General features: G+C 35.2%; 9 protein-coding genes across 9 annotated transcripts; 6 read left to right on the top strand and 3 right to left on the bottom strand.

Annotated features, from left to right (window-relative positions):
- Positions 1-351: 351 nt before the first annotated feature.
- T551_02711 (uncharacterized protein) lies at positions 352-2,174 on the top strand (the record flags this gene model as incomplete). The annotated part of the gene is made up of 7 exons (XM_018374974.1): positions 352-518; positions 563-753; positions 806-936; positions 987-1,163; positions 1,213-1,316; positions 1,357-1,559; positions 1,603-2,174. 7 exons carry the CDS (start codon positions 352-354, stop codon positions 2,172-2,174), a joined length of 1,545 nt encoding a protein of 514 aa, XP_018228854.1.
- Positions 2,175-2,444: 270 nt separating this feature from the next.
- T551_02710 (uncharacterized protein) lies at positions 2,445-4,057 on the bottom strand (the record flags this gene model as incomplete). The annotated part of the gene is made up of 9 exons (XM_018374973.1): positions 2,445-2,682; positions 2,728-2,756; positions 2,803-3,007; positions 3,051-3,197; positions 3,245-3,371; positions 3,417-3,546; positions 3,597-3,688; positions 3,731-3,993; positions 4,038-4,057. The coding sequence occupies 9 exons, from the start codon at positions 4,055-4,057 to the stop codon at positions 2,445-2,447; spliced, it is 1,251 nt and encodes a 416-aa protein (XP_018228853.1).
- A 498-nt stretch (positions 4,058-4,555) lies between these two features.
- T551_02709 (E1 ubiquitin-activating protein AOS1) lies at positions 4,556-5,833 on the top strand (the record flags this gene model as incomplete). The annotated part of the gene is made up of 6 exons (XM_018374972.1): positions 4,556-4,580; positions 4,634-4,691; positions 4,738-4,909; positions 4,962-5,260; positions 5,307-5,639; positions 5,683-5,833. The coding sequence occupies 6 exons, from the start codon at positions 4,556-4,558 to the stop codon at positions 5,831-5,833; spliced, it is 1,038 nt and encodes a 345-aa protein (XP_018228852.1).
- A 392-nt stretch (positions 5,834-6,225) lies between these two features.
- On the bottom strand, positions 6,226-6,507 carry T551_02708 (uncharacterized protein; the record flags this gene model as incomplete). The annotated part of the gene is made up of 1 exon (XM_018374971.1): positions 6,226-6,507. The coding sequence occupies one exon, from the start codon at positions 6,505-6,507 to the stop codon at positions 6,226-6,228; it is 282 nt and encodes a 93-aa protein (XP_018228851.1).
- A 22-nt stretch (positions 6,508-6,529) lies between these two features.
- Positions 6,530-7,343, top strand: T551_02707 (uncharacterized protein; the record flags this gene model as incomplete). Its single annotated transcript, XM_018374970.1, has 7 exons — positions 6,530-6,580; positions 6,634-6,657; positions 6,705-6,772; positions 6,827-6,920; positions 6,976-7,077; positions 7,120-7,198; positions 7,237-7,343. 7 exons carry the CDS (start codon positions 6,530-6,532, stop codon positions 7,341-7,343), a joined length of 525 nt encoding a protein of 174 aa, XP_018228850.1.
- Positions 7,344-7,791: 448 nt separating this feature from the next.
- T551_02706 (uncharacterized protein) lies at positions 7,792-8,962 on the bottom strand (the record flags this gene model as incomplete). Its single annotated transcript, XM_018374969.1, has 2 exons — positions 7,792-8,337; positions 8,381-8,962. The coding sequence occupies 2 exons, from the start codon at positions 8,960-8,962 to the stop codon at positions 7,792-7,794; spliced, it is 1,128 nt and encodes a 375-aa protein (XP_018228849.1).
- Positions 8,963-9,266: 304 nt separating this feature from the next.
- On the top strand, positions 9,267-10,589 carry T551_02705 (uncharacterized protein; the record flags this gene model as incomplete). Its single annotated transcript, XM_018374968.1, has 9 exons — positions 9,267-9,335; positions 9,389-9,546; positions 9,588-9,644; positions 9,691-9,807; positions 9,856-9,880; positions 9,937-9,950; positions 9,998-10,114; positions 10,161-10,500; positions 10,557-10,589. 9 exons carry the CDS (start codon positions 9,267-9,269, stop codon positions 10,587-10,589), a joined length of 930 nt encoding a protein of 309 aa, XP_018228848.1.
- Positions 10,590-11,180: 591 nt separating this feature from the next.
- On the top strand, positions 11,181-12,894 carry T551_02704 (protein farnesyltransferase; the record flags this gene model as incomplete). Its single annotated transcript, XM_018374967.1, has 8 exons — positions 11,181-11,458; positions 11,669-11,784; positions 11,863-11,941; positions 11,989-12,075; positions 12,124-12,268; positions 12,322-12,475; positions 12,529-12,598; positions 12,642-12,894. The coding sequence occupies 8 exons, from the start codon at positions 11,181-11,183 to the stop codon at positions 12,892-12,894; spliced, it is 1,182 nt and encodes a 393-aa protein (XP_018228847.1).
- A 34-nt stretch (positions 12,895-12,928) lies between these two features.
- Positions 12,929-15,572, top strand: T551_02703 (uncharacterized protein; the record flags this gene model as incomplete). Its single annotated transcript, XM_018374966.1, has 10 exons — positions 12,929-12,992; positions 13,042-13,786; positions 13,947-14,052; positions 14,097-14,289; positions 14,337-14,391; positions 14,435-14,485; positions 14,528-14,629; positions 14,672-14,800; positions 14,842-15,384; positions 15,449-15,572. Exons 2-10 carry the CDS (start codon positions 13,047-13,049, stop codon positions 15,570-15,572), a joined length of 2,043 nt encoding a protein of 680 aa, XP_018228846.1. The 5' UTR covers positions 12,929-12,992; positions 13,042-13,046.
- Between the last annotated feature and the right edge of the window lie 16 nt (positions 15,573-15,588).

The following is a 15,588-nucleotide window of genomic DNA, read 5'->3' as shown; positions in this document are numbered from 1 at the left end:
AGAAAAGCAGGCAAAAAAGGAAAAAAAAGAATTATGGAGAAAATAAGGGAGAAAGGGCGCATATATAAAGGGAACAAACGGGGAATGAGGATAGAAAAGGGTATCAGAAAAAACAGGGAAAAAAAACGGGAAAAAACGAGAGAAAAGGGGGGAAAAGTGGTGAAAAAAGAAGGGAAGAAAAGAACGCATACAATAGGACAAAGAAGAGCATATATTCCGGAAAAAAGGTGTATTTGGGAGGGATTGAGGGGATGGCAGTGAAGAAACGGAAGAATTATGAAAAGTGAAGCTTTATTTTTTTAATTTTTTAAAAAACGGCAGAAAAAGCCGTGTCACGATAAGCTTGAAAAAATGATGCAAAAAAAAATTGGGAGATTGGGACAATGGACGAAAGAAAAGGTAACAAACAGAGAATACGGAGCGCATATACTCATAGATTTAGCTCGGGAGGGAACAGGCAACACAAACAACGGAGGAATTCAAGGAGCTGGAATTGGAGATGCAGATGAGACAAGAAGGTTTTATTTTTGGGAGTATTTGGGGGAATCTTACGGGGGATTAGGGACAGAGAGGCTTTATTTGGCGATATCTTACTGGGTGAAGTCGATGGGTATTTTTTTGCGGGAGCTAGAGGGCAAAATGCTGAGAAACAAGCAGTTAACCGGCGGGAAGACGGGAAACAGACGGTCATGGGGGCTTTTAGCAAAGCACTTTTAGATTTTGGAGAGGGATTTCCCCCAGAATCAGTTTATGGTTGATTTGAAGCTGTGATGAAGAAGCATTTATGCTTATTTTGCCGGTATAGGGCAAGGACTGCTGAAATATGGGGCAGCACACAAGGAAATATCAAAAATACAGGAACAGTTTATCAACGACGTATCTAATACGGTTCTGGGTTCGATGGATCGTTCTTTGGTTCAATTTAAAGACTATCAAGTAAATCCATATACATAGGCATATATATAAAATTGATGAAATATGAATAGACGGCACGCAAGAAGCTGGAAAGTCGGCGACTGTCGTATGATTCGGTATCTAACCGGTTTCTGAAAGCAAAGAAGGAAGATCCACGAATAGAAGAAGAATTGAGGGTAGCCAAGGCTAAGTATGAAGAAGCGTGTGAAAATATATACACACGAATATATGCAATTCAGCAGTTGGAGGTAGGAAAAATCGAAAAAGTATGTTTGCTTTTGTTTTAAAGCGATTTAGACGACTCAATTAAGTAATTTGGCGGCGCTTCTTGATATGGAGTCTAAATATTATAAAAACTGCCATATAGCTATACAGGAATTAAAGAAATCATGGGAAGAAATGTATTTATCTGTGATTGTTGGACGTCAATAACAACTTTAGTAATAACGCATGTAAATCAAGCTCGAAATATGTTAAATGTCAAAAAGTTTCAGCACATGCCTTCAACAATGAAAATACTATAGGGAAGATGGTTCAGCCTTTCCAGTCAAAGGTGTCTTTGTCTTCAAGTATAAGCAATAATTTTTCCAAATCGGATTTGAACAGTTCTGAAAACGAGTTTGTTCCCAGATCATTTAAAAAAAGTATATTTCGGAAAGTTTTTTCTCCCATTTTAATGTTAAAAAGCCGCACCGAAATCTGTTCGATCCACTGATCATGAAGAAACATGTGACGAAACATTTGAAATAAGACATTCTAGCGAGAAAAACATAGAAAACCCTTTTTTAAGTGAAGAAATATCAATAGTAGATCAACAAACTAGCAAAGAAAATAGCAAAAAAAACACTGAGAATAGCGATGTACCTATTTATAAAAAAAACGTATTCCCTATACGTCATAATTCAACATTAAAAAACTCGAATGTTACAAGTTTTCAAAATACATCTCAGGATTCTTCCGATGACGATTATACATCATACAATGAGGATAGATCAGACTCGTATCTAGAAAATAACTCGTATGATTCTTCAAATACATTTTCACGTTCAGATATTTCAATATCAAAACCGTGTACGTATTCAAAAATCGTACCAGGATTTAAAAACTCAGAACCCCTCGTTGTAAAAAATACAAAGCCATCCCTTCCTTCTCGGGCTTCACTTGTTCCTAATTCAAACAAAATAAACAATACGTGTAAATCTTGTGACTGTAAAGATTTTCAGGAAAGTCTTTTTAAAAAAGGTATTATTTTCTACTAAATAATTTAATATTAATATTGTAGGACAATGTAATCAATGTTTTCATAATCATTAATCTATACATAGATATACATTAATTTTCTTAAATTTAAAAGTTAATTATATTAAAACTATAATTAAAATTTTGTTTTTCATCAATATTAGTTAGTTCTTCATAATAATTTATATGTAATATGCAGTCATAATAGTATCATTTTTGCTGAAATAATTAGAATTTTGAAAATGTATTTTAAAATTTAATTTCATAGTTGCCAGCTTTAGATAAATATTTTACCCTATTTTTTTTAGCTTTAATTTAATAGAATCTTCTAAGTACCATTTGACACTTTTATAACCCTTTTTTTCAGATATTTTTAAGTACCTTACATGTAATCCGGAACCCGTAAACATTGGAATATAAAAGTCTAATGATATTGGAGGTTTAGACCACTGTTTATTATCTGATATCGTTTTTAAAAGTGCTTCTCCTGTAAAAAAACATTCCATTTGTCCTGTAATCTTAGAAATTCTAAAATGAAATTAATTATAAAACAACATTATTCGTAAAAAATACTTCCAAACAATGCTATTAGAAGCAGGTTCCTATAAAATCAATTATAAAAAATCAAATTAATTATAATACTATTACATATTTTGCTTTTCCCCGGTCTACTTTAACATTTGTACTAGCGGTATTTAAAGGAGTTGGTATTTTAATAACCAATTGCTTTGCAAAGAGACTTGAACTAAATGCAGCCTTAATTGTTACTTGGTATATGACCTTTGTTTTTCCAATCTCATTTACAATAGGAAAAACCCGAAATGGCAAATGAACATTTTCTATGACACGATAGCTGTATACATTAGAATTACAATAATATTTTCTATGATTTTTACCGCATCAACTCAAATTCTCCATCAGGAGGAATAAAAATAATTGATCTATCGGTATCAAAGCAACTAAGTTTGACACATTGATGAAATTCACAATTCCTTAAAGTTATATACCCTGCCATTGCTTCTAGTGTTTTGGTAGCGCCTGGTCTAATAAAATAATAAATACTATAATTTCTAATTATGAATCAACATACGAATTAGTTAGTGGTTCATTGTTATTAATATGCAATTTATCATTAAATCCAATTCTACATTCTGGTATGCCTGAAAGATTTGAACTTATTATAATCTGACCAGAAATATCAGATCTTAAAATAGTATCTTAATAAAATAAGTAAAATAATAATTTTTTTTAAAATATATTACTTGCAGTCATTAATACGTTGATATTTTCAATGATATCAACAAACGCAGAGTTTTTCCGATATTTTATATCTGATTCTCTCCAAGAAATCGCACCTGTTACATGTCTTGTAATTTTTGAAGAATTGTTTTTCTAAAAAACATTTAGTGTACACTAATGCCATGTTCATTTAAAAGGGTTACAATGTCGTCTTCTGATTTAATTTCTTCTGTTGTAATATACATTTTTAACGAATTAATATCAGTATTTTGTGGATATCCAAAATCCATAATTTCTATTTTTATTTATATTTTTATTTAATATTTTCTACCATTACCATCAAGAAGCTCATAAATCAATGGAAAATTGCTTTTTATTGTCTCTTCATTAAACTCTTTAAAATAGCCTTTATGAAGAGAAATAATTTTGTATAAAAATTCAAATACCAAAGCAGTATTCACATTATTTCTAGTTATAGCGACAATATATACATTCTCATGCTTGATATGAAAGAATGTATTTGATTCAATTGTGTTAATAGGCGAATCTATTCCTTTATTAAAGAGAATATGAACACGAAAAACATCAGCAATTGATCGTCTAGTTAATAATTAAACAACTCTCAGAAAAATAATACGTCCAACTTTAAATCCTGACGATACATTCTACTAATCAACACTTCTCCTCTCAGGTTGTAAAAATAAATAGCCTAATTGCAAAAAATTAGGAAAAAAATCCATTAAATAGCTTGAAAAACCGAAATCATAATTAACCACTAATTTTTTAAACTATAAATAAATAAAACTGTTAAAAATATACCATTAATGTCTTGAAAAAAATAGAAAAAAAGCAAAACCTCTTACCAAATAGTTTTTTGACGAAAAAAACTTTAATATGTATAAATTTTTTGCTCAAAAAAACTATTGTCTTTTGTATACATATAGAATATTCTTTTAACATATATTTTAGTCCTTAAAACCCCCTTTTACTCACTCATTTTCACTTATCCGCTTAATATATCTTTTTATGACGTTAGATCAACCATAACGTTAAGATGTGCGATCTTCGATATGCTGTGTTATTTAACAAATATTAAGATTTTTTATTAAAAAATGTTATTTTCTTAGTAGAAAATAATATTTTTAATTTTTTTTAGAAAAAAATGAAAGAAAAAGAGATTTCTCAAGGTTTTATATATTTTTATATATATATATATCTATCTAATCGGTTTTTTTTACAGAAGAAATCAATGTTTATGATCGTCAGATACGTTTATGGGGGATTCAGGCACAAAAAAGGTAGAAAAGGGGAAAAAACGACTTTCTATGCACTGAAACCCTTCAGAATACGAAATTCTAGTGTTCTTCTTATTCATATTCGTGAATTGGCGGAGGAAATAGCTAAAAATCTGGTTTTGTCAGGTATAGGTACTTTGACGCTTTTGGACGATGGAACAGTCGAAAAAATAGATTCTAAAACACAGTTTTGCATTGGATTGTCGGATATAGGCATGAACGTGCGTTTTCTTTGCTTTAGAACAGTGAAAAATGGACAACTAATCATCATAGTACGCAGATGTAGTATCTCGCGTATTAAAGGAATTTAATCCATCTGTAACACTCGAGATAAATACAACACCTCTTTTTGATGTTTCAGACGACTACTTTTCGGGATTTGATGTTGTAATTGCAACAGAATTAGAGCTAGATTTGATTGTAAGTATGAAAATACATTGTGTGCAAAGTTTATATACAAAGATACATTTGAATACGGTGTGCAGGGCTCAAAAAGTGCCGTTTTATACCTGTGCAATGTATGGATTTTATGGATATATCTTTGTGGATCTAATTAAACATACATACAGCATGTATCGTTCCTAATTGTTTTTATTTACACAGTTTCACACCATATAGAGAGAAAAAGGCATCTGGTCGTTCAAAAAAAACTACAAGAATAGAATACACAGAACAATATCATCCTTTTCCAGAAGTTGTCAACCATGAATATGGGAAATTGCTTACAGAAAAACATGCAAAGAAAGTGTCACAATTTCTTCCCGGAATTATAGGTAAGCCTGTCACTGTCTTTGTTTCTTTTGACCCGGAAAAAGGACTACTGTGTTTCCAGAAAAGATTTTCCCGTTTTCCTGCAGCTCCCGATGAAATGTCGCATTATCTTTCTTTGGTCAGAGAGACTGCTCAGAGACTTGCATTGTCTGATCAGATTTTGAAGGATTCTGACCTGATGTAGGCCTTTTTCCCTAGAAGACACTTTATAACCCACGTTTAGCCATTTAGCTGAAAACGCTGCCTATAAATGGCCACCTGTTGCCTCTGTTATCGGCGGCGTCTTGGCCCAAGATGTTCTGAATGTCCTGAGCTCCCAAGAAAGGCCCATCCAAAACTGGTTTATCTTTGACGGGGAAAAATGTATGTCCTGAGCCACCCTCTTTATCTATTGACCTGTATCAGGCACTGGCCCCATCTATCATGTATAAATATACATTTATCTATACCCCTCTATACAACATCTATACGGCACCTATACAGTACGTAGATCGTATACACCGTATACACTAAACAATCAAGCATTTTTATTTTCTATCTAAACTACTCTAAATACAATAAACATAATAAATACTCAATACCCAGTCTATTTACAGATTCTTAATAAATATTTAATAAATATTCCTCTGTATATTCCTCCTTCTCTCCCCCTTCTCCTTATCTCTGCAGAGACGGTATATCCGCCCTCTGCTTCGAAGCTCCCAAGCCGGTTGCCTAGCAACATCCCCGCACGACACCCACCGACAACCGCAGAAAATAGAATATTCTACTTAAATCGCCTTAAAGCAGGCGTATATTGTCTGTACAGCGCTGCAGAATGCTCTAATCCACACGCTGCACCGCCTCCCACTGCCCTACCGGCACACAGCCCACCGCTGCCCATGCACGCCCCGCCCAGACGCACAATCTGCTCACCAAACGGCACAGCAGACACATTCTCTGCTCCAGAGGCCTCTGCATCCGCAGCAGGGCACTCTGCATCCTCAGACACCCATATCCAGGGCTCCATGGCACGTATACGGGCGCCATCCCGCATCCAGGAGCCCATAAGCGAGGTATCCCTCAGCTGAATGAGGGGCTCCGCACAAAGAGGGCTGATTGCACCAGAAACAGACACCATTGTAAACTCTAAATATATAGCTTTGTATCACGTTTAGATATAGTTGTAATCTAGCAGCAGCTATGGCAGAAAGCAGCTGTACAAGGGATATTTATAAGAGTAAGGCAGAACTGCTGGGGTAGTAGAACACAAAGAAATACAAAGAGATTACAAAGGAGATCTGCACAAAGCAAAATCAGCACAAAGAACCCAAGTAGAGGATAATAAAAGGGCAGGAGAAGCGTAGCAGAGATGGAGAGCGATGAAGGACAAAAAAAGGCGCTGGAAACAAAGGTGGCGTCGCTGGAAGCGGCTCTGAAAGAGCTTACGTCACGGGAGGAAGCCCTGCAGGCGACGCTAAGGTAGGCTGCTGCAGGGGTATGGAGCTGATGGAGCAGAGATCCAGATGCAGGAAAGACAGTCAAAAAACATATAACACAGCTCCATACATACAATGAAATACGGGATGTAGCGTTGGGGTTGATGGGGAAGCTTGCAGATCAGGAACGTAGACGGATAGTGGAGGTGATGGCGCGGTTTGGAATCACCAAAGACGACTAGTATGGCAGCGGACACCCATCGGGTATGGGAGTGTGTGGCGGGAAAATCGTGGCAGAAGCCGGTTCAGAGGGACAAAATGGTGAGCACCAAGAGGGCCCAAGAAAATACTGATGAAAGCAGCCATCACACAAAAAGTTCCGGAAAAAAATCCTGCTTGCCAAAGCACAGCAGAAAAACCGCCCCATTCCGCAGTGGATCCGCCTACGGACGGGCAATACGATTAGATAGTATGTATTTAAGGGCGTAGACTCTGCTGACTGCAGTAGCAATGCAAAAAGAAGACATTGGCGGCGTACAAAGCTGAATATTTAGTGATACAGAAAATAGGTGGTTGCTGGTTGCGTTGGCAACCAGTGGCCAATAGCAGCGAATAGCGGTGCGAGACGTATAGTGGGGCATAGCAGGATGTGTCGAGGGTGAAGTAGATAGCGTGAACAGAGTGAAGTAAAGTGGAATAGGATGGAATAGAGTGGAATATAGAATAAAATAGAGTGAAATAGAATAAAATAATATGAATAATATGAACAAACAAGATGAAATGAAAAACCCATGTATAATCATGTATAGCCATGTATACTGTAAAGCAAGTGAGGGAAGAGCGCAGAAAAAATGTATGAAAATGTATGAAAAGAGTGTGAAACAAAATGTATGAAACAAAACAAGTGTATGGAGCTATGCAGCACGAGGAGTAAAGTCGGAAGAGGAGTTTGCAAGGAGAGAAGACATTCGGGGGGTTTTGAGGTCGTTTCTGAGGGAAGTATGACGTCCGGAAGCAGCAAGAAGGAGACGGCCACCAGGGCTGAGCATTGCCATGCGGAGATCGGGGGTGGAGAGGGTGGACAGTTTTTTGAGAGAAGGAATAGGCGTCTTTGTCTTTTTTTTTTTGAGCTGGTCGGTGATACGGTGGTGAAGGGCCTCCCGGTGGGGTATATCGGGCATTTTGAAAGCTCGGCGGGGAGTCTGAGGGAGCCGGGAGGTAGGAGTCCGTGAGTTTGAAAGAAGCGGGGATGGAGAGGGCTCGTCTACAAAGCCCCAGCCAGCAACGAGGGGCTCGTCATAGAGATTGGAGGCGGTTCCTGTTGAAGGAGAAGCAGGACGGCTGAATTGAGCGGGAGGCATCCGTGTTGCATGATAAGTAATTGACTTTTCGAAGCCAAGGGGAAGTATTTTTGGCTTTGTGTGGTCAGTTTCAGGGTGAAACATAAGTGCATTCATCGGCTAAAGAGTCAGCAGTGTTTTTTGTGTATAAAGTGCAAAGTACATTGAATGGCCAAGCTTCTGGCTGGGAAGGCCGGTCATCGACCCATCCTATTTGGGGGACATTGGAGGACTTGAGCAGTGCCCGACGGCTCTCTTCATTCACTCGATCAGTATTGATTTTGTTGTTGTTCCATGCCCAATCATACGCATCCCGCTGCCTCTGATTCTGTTCATTCAGGATATCTATAAAAGATGCATTATCTTCCGACGTATACTTTGCTTGGAACTGATCTAGCGACATGTTACGAGTCAGTTCCGAGGAAGCTGTCTCCTCGTGTGTATATCTTGTGTTTTCTCCTGGTTTTGATGTGTTTTTAGCGGCATCGCCACTGCCCATGTTCTCTGCCATTTCCAGGCCCTGTTCTTGCATTTTTTCGTTTGCTTCCATCTCCAGCAGGTCTGGGAAGAAATCCCTCTTAATAATATCACTAATTGCCTGCTGATAAGTGTCTTCTTCCAGGATATTTGGTGCACATTTTTGTTTCTGAATAGGCGGCGCTTTATTGGGCCGTTTTTCGCCGTTCTTTTGCGAAATACTCTGAACTGGCACTCGTACTACAAGATCCTGAGTCAGGCCATTCATAATTCCCTATTATTGGCACTGATTGCCCCTTTTTTATCTATAAATAAAATATTTTGTTTGCTGGTAATTTTTGTCGACGTTCAAGGTGGAGGGAAACGAGATATCGTAAGAACAGTGATCCAACGTTAATTAATGATAGAGAAAACGAGTATTTAGCAGGAGACAAAAAAGCGTTTTTTGGAAAAGATTTCTGTGTAAAGACGGTATTTTTTGGATCAAATATCCTTTTTAACAGTATATACTGAATAGTGACAGTTTATCGGTGTTAAATCGCTTTTTTCGCAGTGAAAATAGCCCAAAATACATGACATCTAAAAATCCAAATTCTTTTTCAGTAACCTTTTTAGCCGGTGCAATAGCCGGTATATCAGAAGTATTAGTGATATTCTGTAAGAATCTACTTATCAATTCTTTTTTTCCGTACAGATACTTGTTATGTACCCTCTGGACGTGGTAATACATCAGGTGTTGTTTATGGGCAGATTAATGGTAAATAAGGTGAAAACACGGTTCCAATTGAGTGTTGGAAGATCAGAATATACAGGGATGATGGATTGCTTGATTTCTATTGTGAAAAAAGAAGGGTATAGTTGATACACACAAATCACATGTTAAATGATGGTAGTGTGAATCGACTATATCGAGGGATTCTCCCACCCATATTAATGGAGGCACCAAAAAGGTCTGTTTGGTAGAGCTTTTGACTCATTTATAATATATTTTTGAAGGGCAACTAAGTTTTCAGCCAATGAACAGTGGGGCAAGTTTTACCGTAATCTGTTTGGCCGAGAAAAGATGGATCAGGGTTTAAGTTTGATTACAGGTGCAACAGCGGGTGCTACAGAGTAAGTATTTTGTGTAAAGAAGTTTCAGTGATATATTTTTTTTTAAAGATCATTTGTTGTGGTTCCTTTTGAGGTAATGTTTTAGTCTCATCATGATTCACTACCGAAATGTTTTTAATTATATACTAGTTAGTTAAAGTCCGGTATTTCTTCTTTCTTTCTGTCTCAAAGTAATTAATAAACCATTCAGGCTTCAAGATAAAACCAACGCCTCAAAATATAAAGGTTCTTTTGATTGTATAAAAAAAATCATTCAAGCCGAAGGTCTTTTTTCGTTATATAATGGACTAGAAGCAACAATGTTTCGGTATAATTTCCAAATTCATTATAAAATAGAACTAATTCTAAACTAGTCATGTCACATGGAATGCTGGATATTTTGGAGTGATTTTTTCGGTACAAGATAAAATTCGTACTCTTAAATGGAAAACAGATGAGCGCTTTAATAATTTTGTTGCTGGAACACTTGGTGGAATAACCGGAACAGTACTAAACACACCATTTGACGTAGCAAAATCACGAATTCAAAATATACCCAGAATACCCGGTCAAATCCCGAAATACAATTGGGCAATACCTTCTTTATGGACAATTTTCAAAGAAGAAGGCTTTCATGCACTATATAAAGGCTTTTTGCCTAAAGTTATCCGTCTGGGACCTGGCGGAGGCATTCTTTTAGTCGTTTTTGACCAAGTAAAACTACAGATTTGCGTTAAAGGCTTTCGACTTTTATTTTAACATGTTTTTAGGTAATTCGGCTCCATGAAAGATTTTTTTCTTAAGATAATTCATCACATATTATTCTATCACTTATACAAATATAATACTCCTTGCAGCTCCTAGTACTGCAACCTGACACATGCTTTGATACTACTACTGCACCATAAACAGTTCTATCCTGCATTTCTGCATTTCTACTCTTTGTATGAAACATACATTATACAATAATTATATCTAATACATTACAATACACATATATCAGAACTTTGGCATATAATCTACAGCTCTTGCATACACTGCACACAGTGCTTATTCAATATCTATAAAACACACATCATTCATATACTTTCTATTTTATACATATTTCTATGCATACATTACACTACACATATACTACGCATACATTACACATACATTATACATACACGTACCTCATTGAATCTGCTAATTGGGGACAACTGGTTGTACCTAATACATGAACGTGCACAATATAACTTACTATTATAGCATATACATTGTTCTTACTTTAATATATATAATCCACTATATCTACAGACAGGGAAAATATTGGCGCATATATACAGGGAAAAGGCGCATACAATACAATTTATTAGCGCATACATTTTATGATTGAAATGTTTCTTCAATAAAACATGCATAATATACACCCGCTAATTCTCCCCGACATTGTTGAGACAGAAACAGCTGCTGTTCAGCTTGAGACAGAGCGTATATGTATGCGTCATTTGTCAGATAATATACATGAACCACAGCTTAATTTAACGTCTCATATTACATATCTTCTTAATGTTCTTACAAAGCCTCTACCTAAGCCATATATAGCATTAGATGCATCTCAGCCTTGGATTATCTACTGGACACTATGTGCTTATTCGCTACTTGGGCAGTCGGTTGATATGTATAAAGAAAGGTAAAATAAATGCCGTACTGTGTGATAAAAAGATGGACATAATGAGCCAAAATGAATGAATTCTGCATCATTGAGGGTTAGAACTGTCCATATACGAGTTGTATGCGTGATGTATGCGCGATATATGCGTATTGTATGCGTATTGTATGCGTAATATATATGCATTGTGTATATATATACAGTCTTTTTGGTTCATCTTTAATTATACAGGACAATAAGCTCTATTAAAGCAATGCAGCTTGAATCAGGCGGTTTTGGCGGAGGTCATGGTCAAATTGCACATTTGGCGTCTACATATGCAGCAGTGATGGCTCTTTGTATAGTTGGTGGAGATGCAGCATATAATTGCATTAATAGGCAAGCATGATTATTACACAAACATGTTCTTATACGCAAAAGAAAAGCTCTTTATCATTGGATTCTCCAATTGAAGCAACCAGATGGTGGATTTTTGATGCATGAAGGGGGTGAGAAAGATGCACGGTAGGTCATATAGAAAAAAATACAGAAATTTAAGAAGGGGTTTTTAGAGCAGTTTATTGCGTATTTTCAGTTACATCTTTATTGAATATTATGACTCCAGAATTGGTGGAAGGAACAGCAGCATGGCTTTCTAGGTAACAAAAGATAGAGAAGCATGGATGATGAAATTAATGTATGGAAAGATGCCAGACCTATGAAGGAGGCCTTTCTGGATCACCAGGATCGGAAGCACATGGTGGATATGCATTTTGTGTTCTAGCTTCTTTGTGTTTAATTGGTTCGCCACACAAAATGCTTGAACAGTATTTGAATGTGCCAAAATTGATGGTTTATTAGGAAAAACGTATGAAAATACATGTTTATGTTAACTATTGGTATAGAGATGGTTGGCATTTCGTCAGTCTACAATAGAAGGGGGGTTTTCTGGTCGAACAAATAAATTAGTCGATGGATGCTATACTTGGTGGATTGGTGGATGTTGGGCGATACTTTCTGGAGTTATTAAGGGCATTAAAGAACCATTGATTTCAAAGGGTGTGTTTTTAAGCTATAATATGATGTCTAGATGCTGATTGACGATGAAATAGATGCATTACGAGCGTTTATCCTGAAATGCTGTCAATATCAAGACGGTGGACTTAGAGATAAACCCGGAAAGTAAGATTTGCACTGTTACGTTTCTAACATTCATATGGTACAGACATCCTGATCAGTATCATACATGTTATTGCATTGCAGGTCTTTCAGTGGTTCAAAATGTATTTACGTATTTGGATGATGAGCATAATAACACACCATTGGGAAAAAATGTATTTAACTGGTACCATGAAGAAACAGTAGAACAAGCAATATTTGCTACAGATCATATTAAGGCAGTACATCCAATTTTAGGTATTCCTATGGACAAAATCGGCGCAATTTACTCATGGAATAATAAACAAAAACCTTTATAATATTTTTCATTGGCAGGAACATTTACACATTACTTAAAATCTTTGTTTCTGTATTTTTCATCTTATTCTTTAATATATATAAGGTTTTTTTTAATCTGGTGCGTCATCGTTGACAATAATCAATTCTTTAGAAATGACTTTTTTTAGGTGAAATGTTCACCTGTACATATTACTTAAATATTTGCTTTTATCCTACGGCATCTATAGAATTAGAAGTATTTCTTAAGCAGCTTTTTGGTGTGTCTTTAGCAACAAATCTTGTGTATCAAATTCAACAAACAGCCAGCCCGCCAAAAACATCTATTTTTGAGCGTCTTCCTTCAAAAGACGTTGAATATTATCAAGATATATATAAAAGAGCAGCAGAATTTAGTTGGGGTGCAAAACGCGACTTGTTTCATGAAGAAATAAAGCCTATTAGTTTAAATAAAGGGAAACAACGACCAATAAATAGTACGTGGAAAAACGAGAATTTACGGATAGAATATATCCTTGTGGAGTGGTTAGATATGGATGAAAAGGAAGAACAACTAACAAGAGTGGAATCACAAAAAGAAGAGCGACAAAAATTGCTAAAAGACAAAGATACTCCTTTGTCAAAACCGCGATCAACACATAAAATATCACGTGCACAGTATATACCATTACGTGAAGGCATTGCAGGTTCTCAGAAACATGGAATTTCGAATTTTGGATTTGGTATAATCCAAATTTATCGTTGTGATGAAGAAAAAATGTCTACAGTAGATGAACGATGGGGGAATGAGAAATTATCATCAAAGGATAAAGTTGTTGCTGTACTTGCAGTACCAAGTTATATGACAACGTTTGATTTTTTAGGATTTGTAGGCGAGGATGTGAAGAACCAAGTTAGTCATTTTAGATTTATTCGGTAAGATTTTTTTTTTGCAAAAATACATAGAGATTTAAGAAAACAATACTATTTTAAAAAGACCAATCGATTTTTACTAATTAATGTATATTCGGTTGATCTTTTTATATATTTTTCTTATTTCTACCTTTTATTATTTATGGAGCTGACAACCAAAAAGAACAAGTGCGCCTAATAGATACATGGTTTTACTCAAATTTAGGCGTTTTAAGGATGCCAAAGCATTTTATAACACTTTTAATGGAAAACCATTTAATACGATAGAAGTTTGGATTCTTACGTATTCATTAGTTAAATTAACTTTTTGTAGCCGGAAAAGTGTCATACTATGTTTATTAAACATATTTCTTTTGAGTCTAAGCAGGTATCGAAGGTAGAATCTTCATCTAATACGGATGATCCATTTTTATCGGCTTTTGATATCTTTGAAACGTGTCAAACAGCACCAATATCTACGAAACCTGTTCCACCACCGACACTTCGTTTACGTGAACTTCCAACATGTGTGTTTTTTGATTGCATATTGTATTTATATTTATATAATACTTAGGTGTTGTTTGTTTAGAAAGAATGGATGCATCTGTTACCGGACTTTTAACCATATTGTATATTTATATTTTTATGAGGAAAACAATTTAACCTTTTTAGGTGTCAACACACGTTTCACTGTCAATGCTTAAGTAAATGGGGAGGGAATATGTTTGTCTAAATTTGTTTTTGTTTCAATACTAATATAAAAAGATGTCCTGTATGCCGGTATTCACAACAAAAAGATGTTTTAAATGCAACTAGGACGAATAGCCACTGCTTTACTTGCGAAACACAAAAAAATTTATGGATATGGTTTATTTTTTACTTATATTAGTTTTTTTTTACTTTAATTAGTTTAATTTGCGGGCATATTGGCTGTGGTCGTTATGATCTTGCACATGCTTATGAACATTATACAAATACGGGTCATTGTTATTCTATGGACATAGAAACAGAAAGAGTGTGGGATTATGCGGGTGATGGGTAACTTTTTAAAACAGTTTTTTGATGTTATTAATATTTAGTTATGTACATCAATTAATTCAAAATAAAATTGATGGGAGTCTTCTTGAATTTCCAACTACTTCTTACTATGCAAATACGGACTCTGCAGCATCTGAACAAAATGAATTAGATCTAAAAAACAAATTAGAATCAATAAGCTTGGAATATACATATCTTTTAACGTCCCAGCTTGAATATCAAAGAATTTATTATGAAGATAAGATTATGGAAGCAGCAGATAAAGCGAAAAAGGCTTTAGAAGAAGAAAAATTGGCCAAGAAAGAGACTTCTAATGTCACGAAAAAACTTTTGGAATTACAAGAGGATTTTAATCAACATCAAAAAAAAACAGAAGACTTAAAAAAGCTAAATTCCCTTAATGAAAGAAAAGTAGAAAAATTTTCTGAAATAGCACAACACATGGAAAAAGAATGGAAAGATGAAAAATTACTAAATTCAAAATTAATGCAGCGTATTGAGCACTTAAATTCTCAAAATAATAAAATAAAATTGGATTTAGAAGATTCGAAAAAAAAAAATCAAGACCTTTCTGATCAGCTAAGGTAAGCATCTATATACGGTCTATCTTTTGATGTAAAATATCATTCTGGTTTTAACTATTTATAGAGACATTATGTTTTATATTTCTTCACAAAAACACATCGATACCATAGACGATACTCTAAAACAAGAGCTCCAAAATGGAACTATTTATGTACCTCACAAATCCAAAAAAAAATATAAAAAGTAATTGCATGTATATTTTA

This window comes from Pneumocystis jirovecii, assembly GCF_001477535.1.
Source record: "Pneumocystis jirovecii RU7 chromosome Unknown supercont1.12, whole genome shotgun sequence".
Lineage (NCBI taxonomy): Eukaryota > Fungi > Ascomycota > Pneumocystomycetes > Pneumocystales > Pneumocystaceae > Pneumocystis > Pneumocystis jirovecii.
This window is presented reverse-complemented; position numbering and strand designations above follow the sequence as displayed.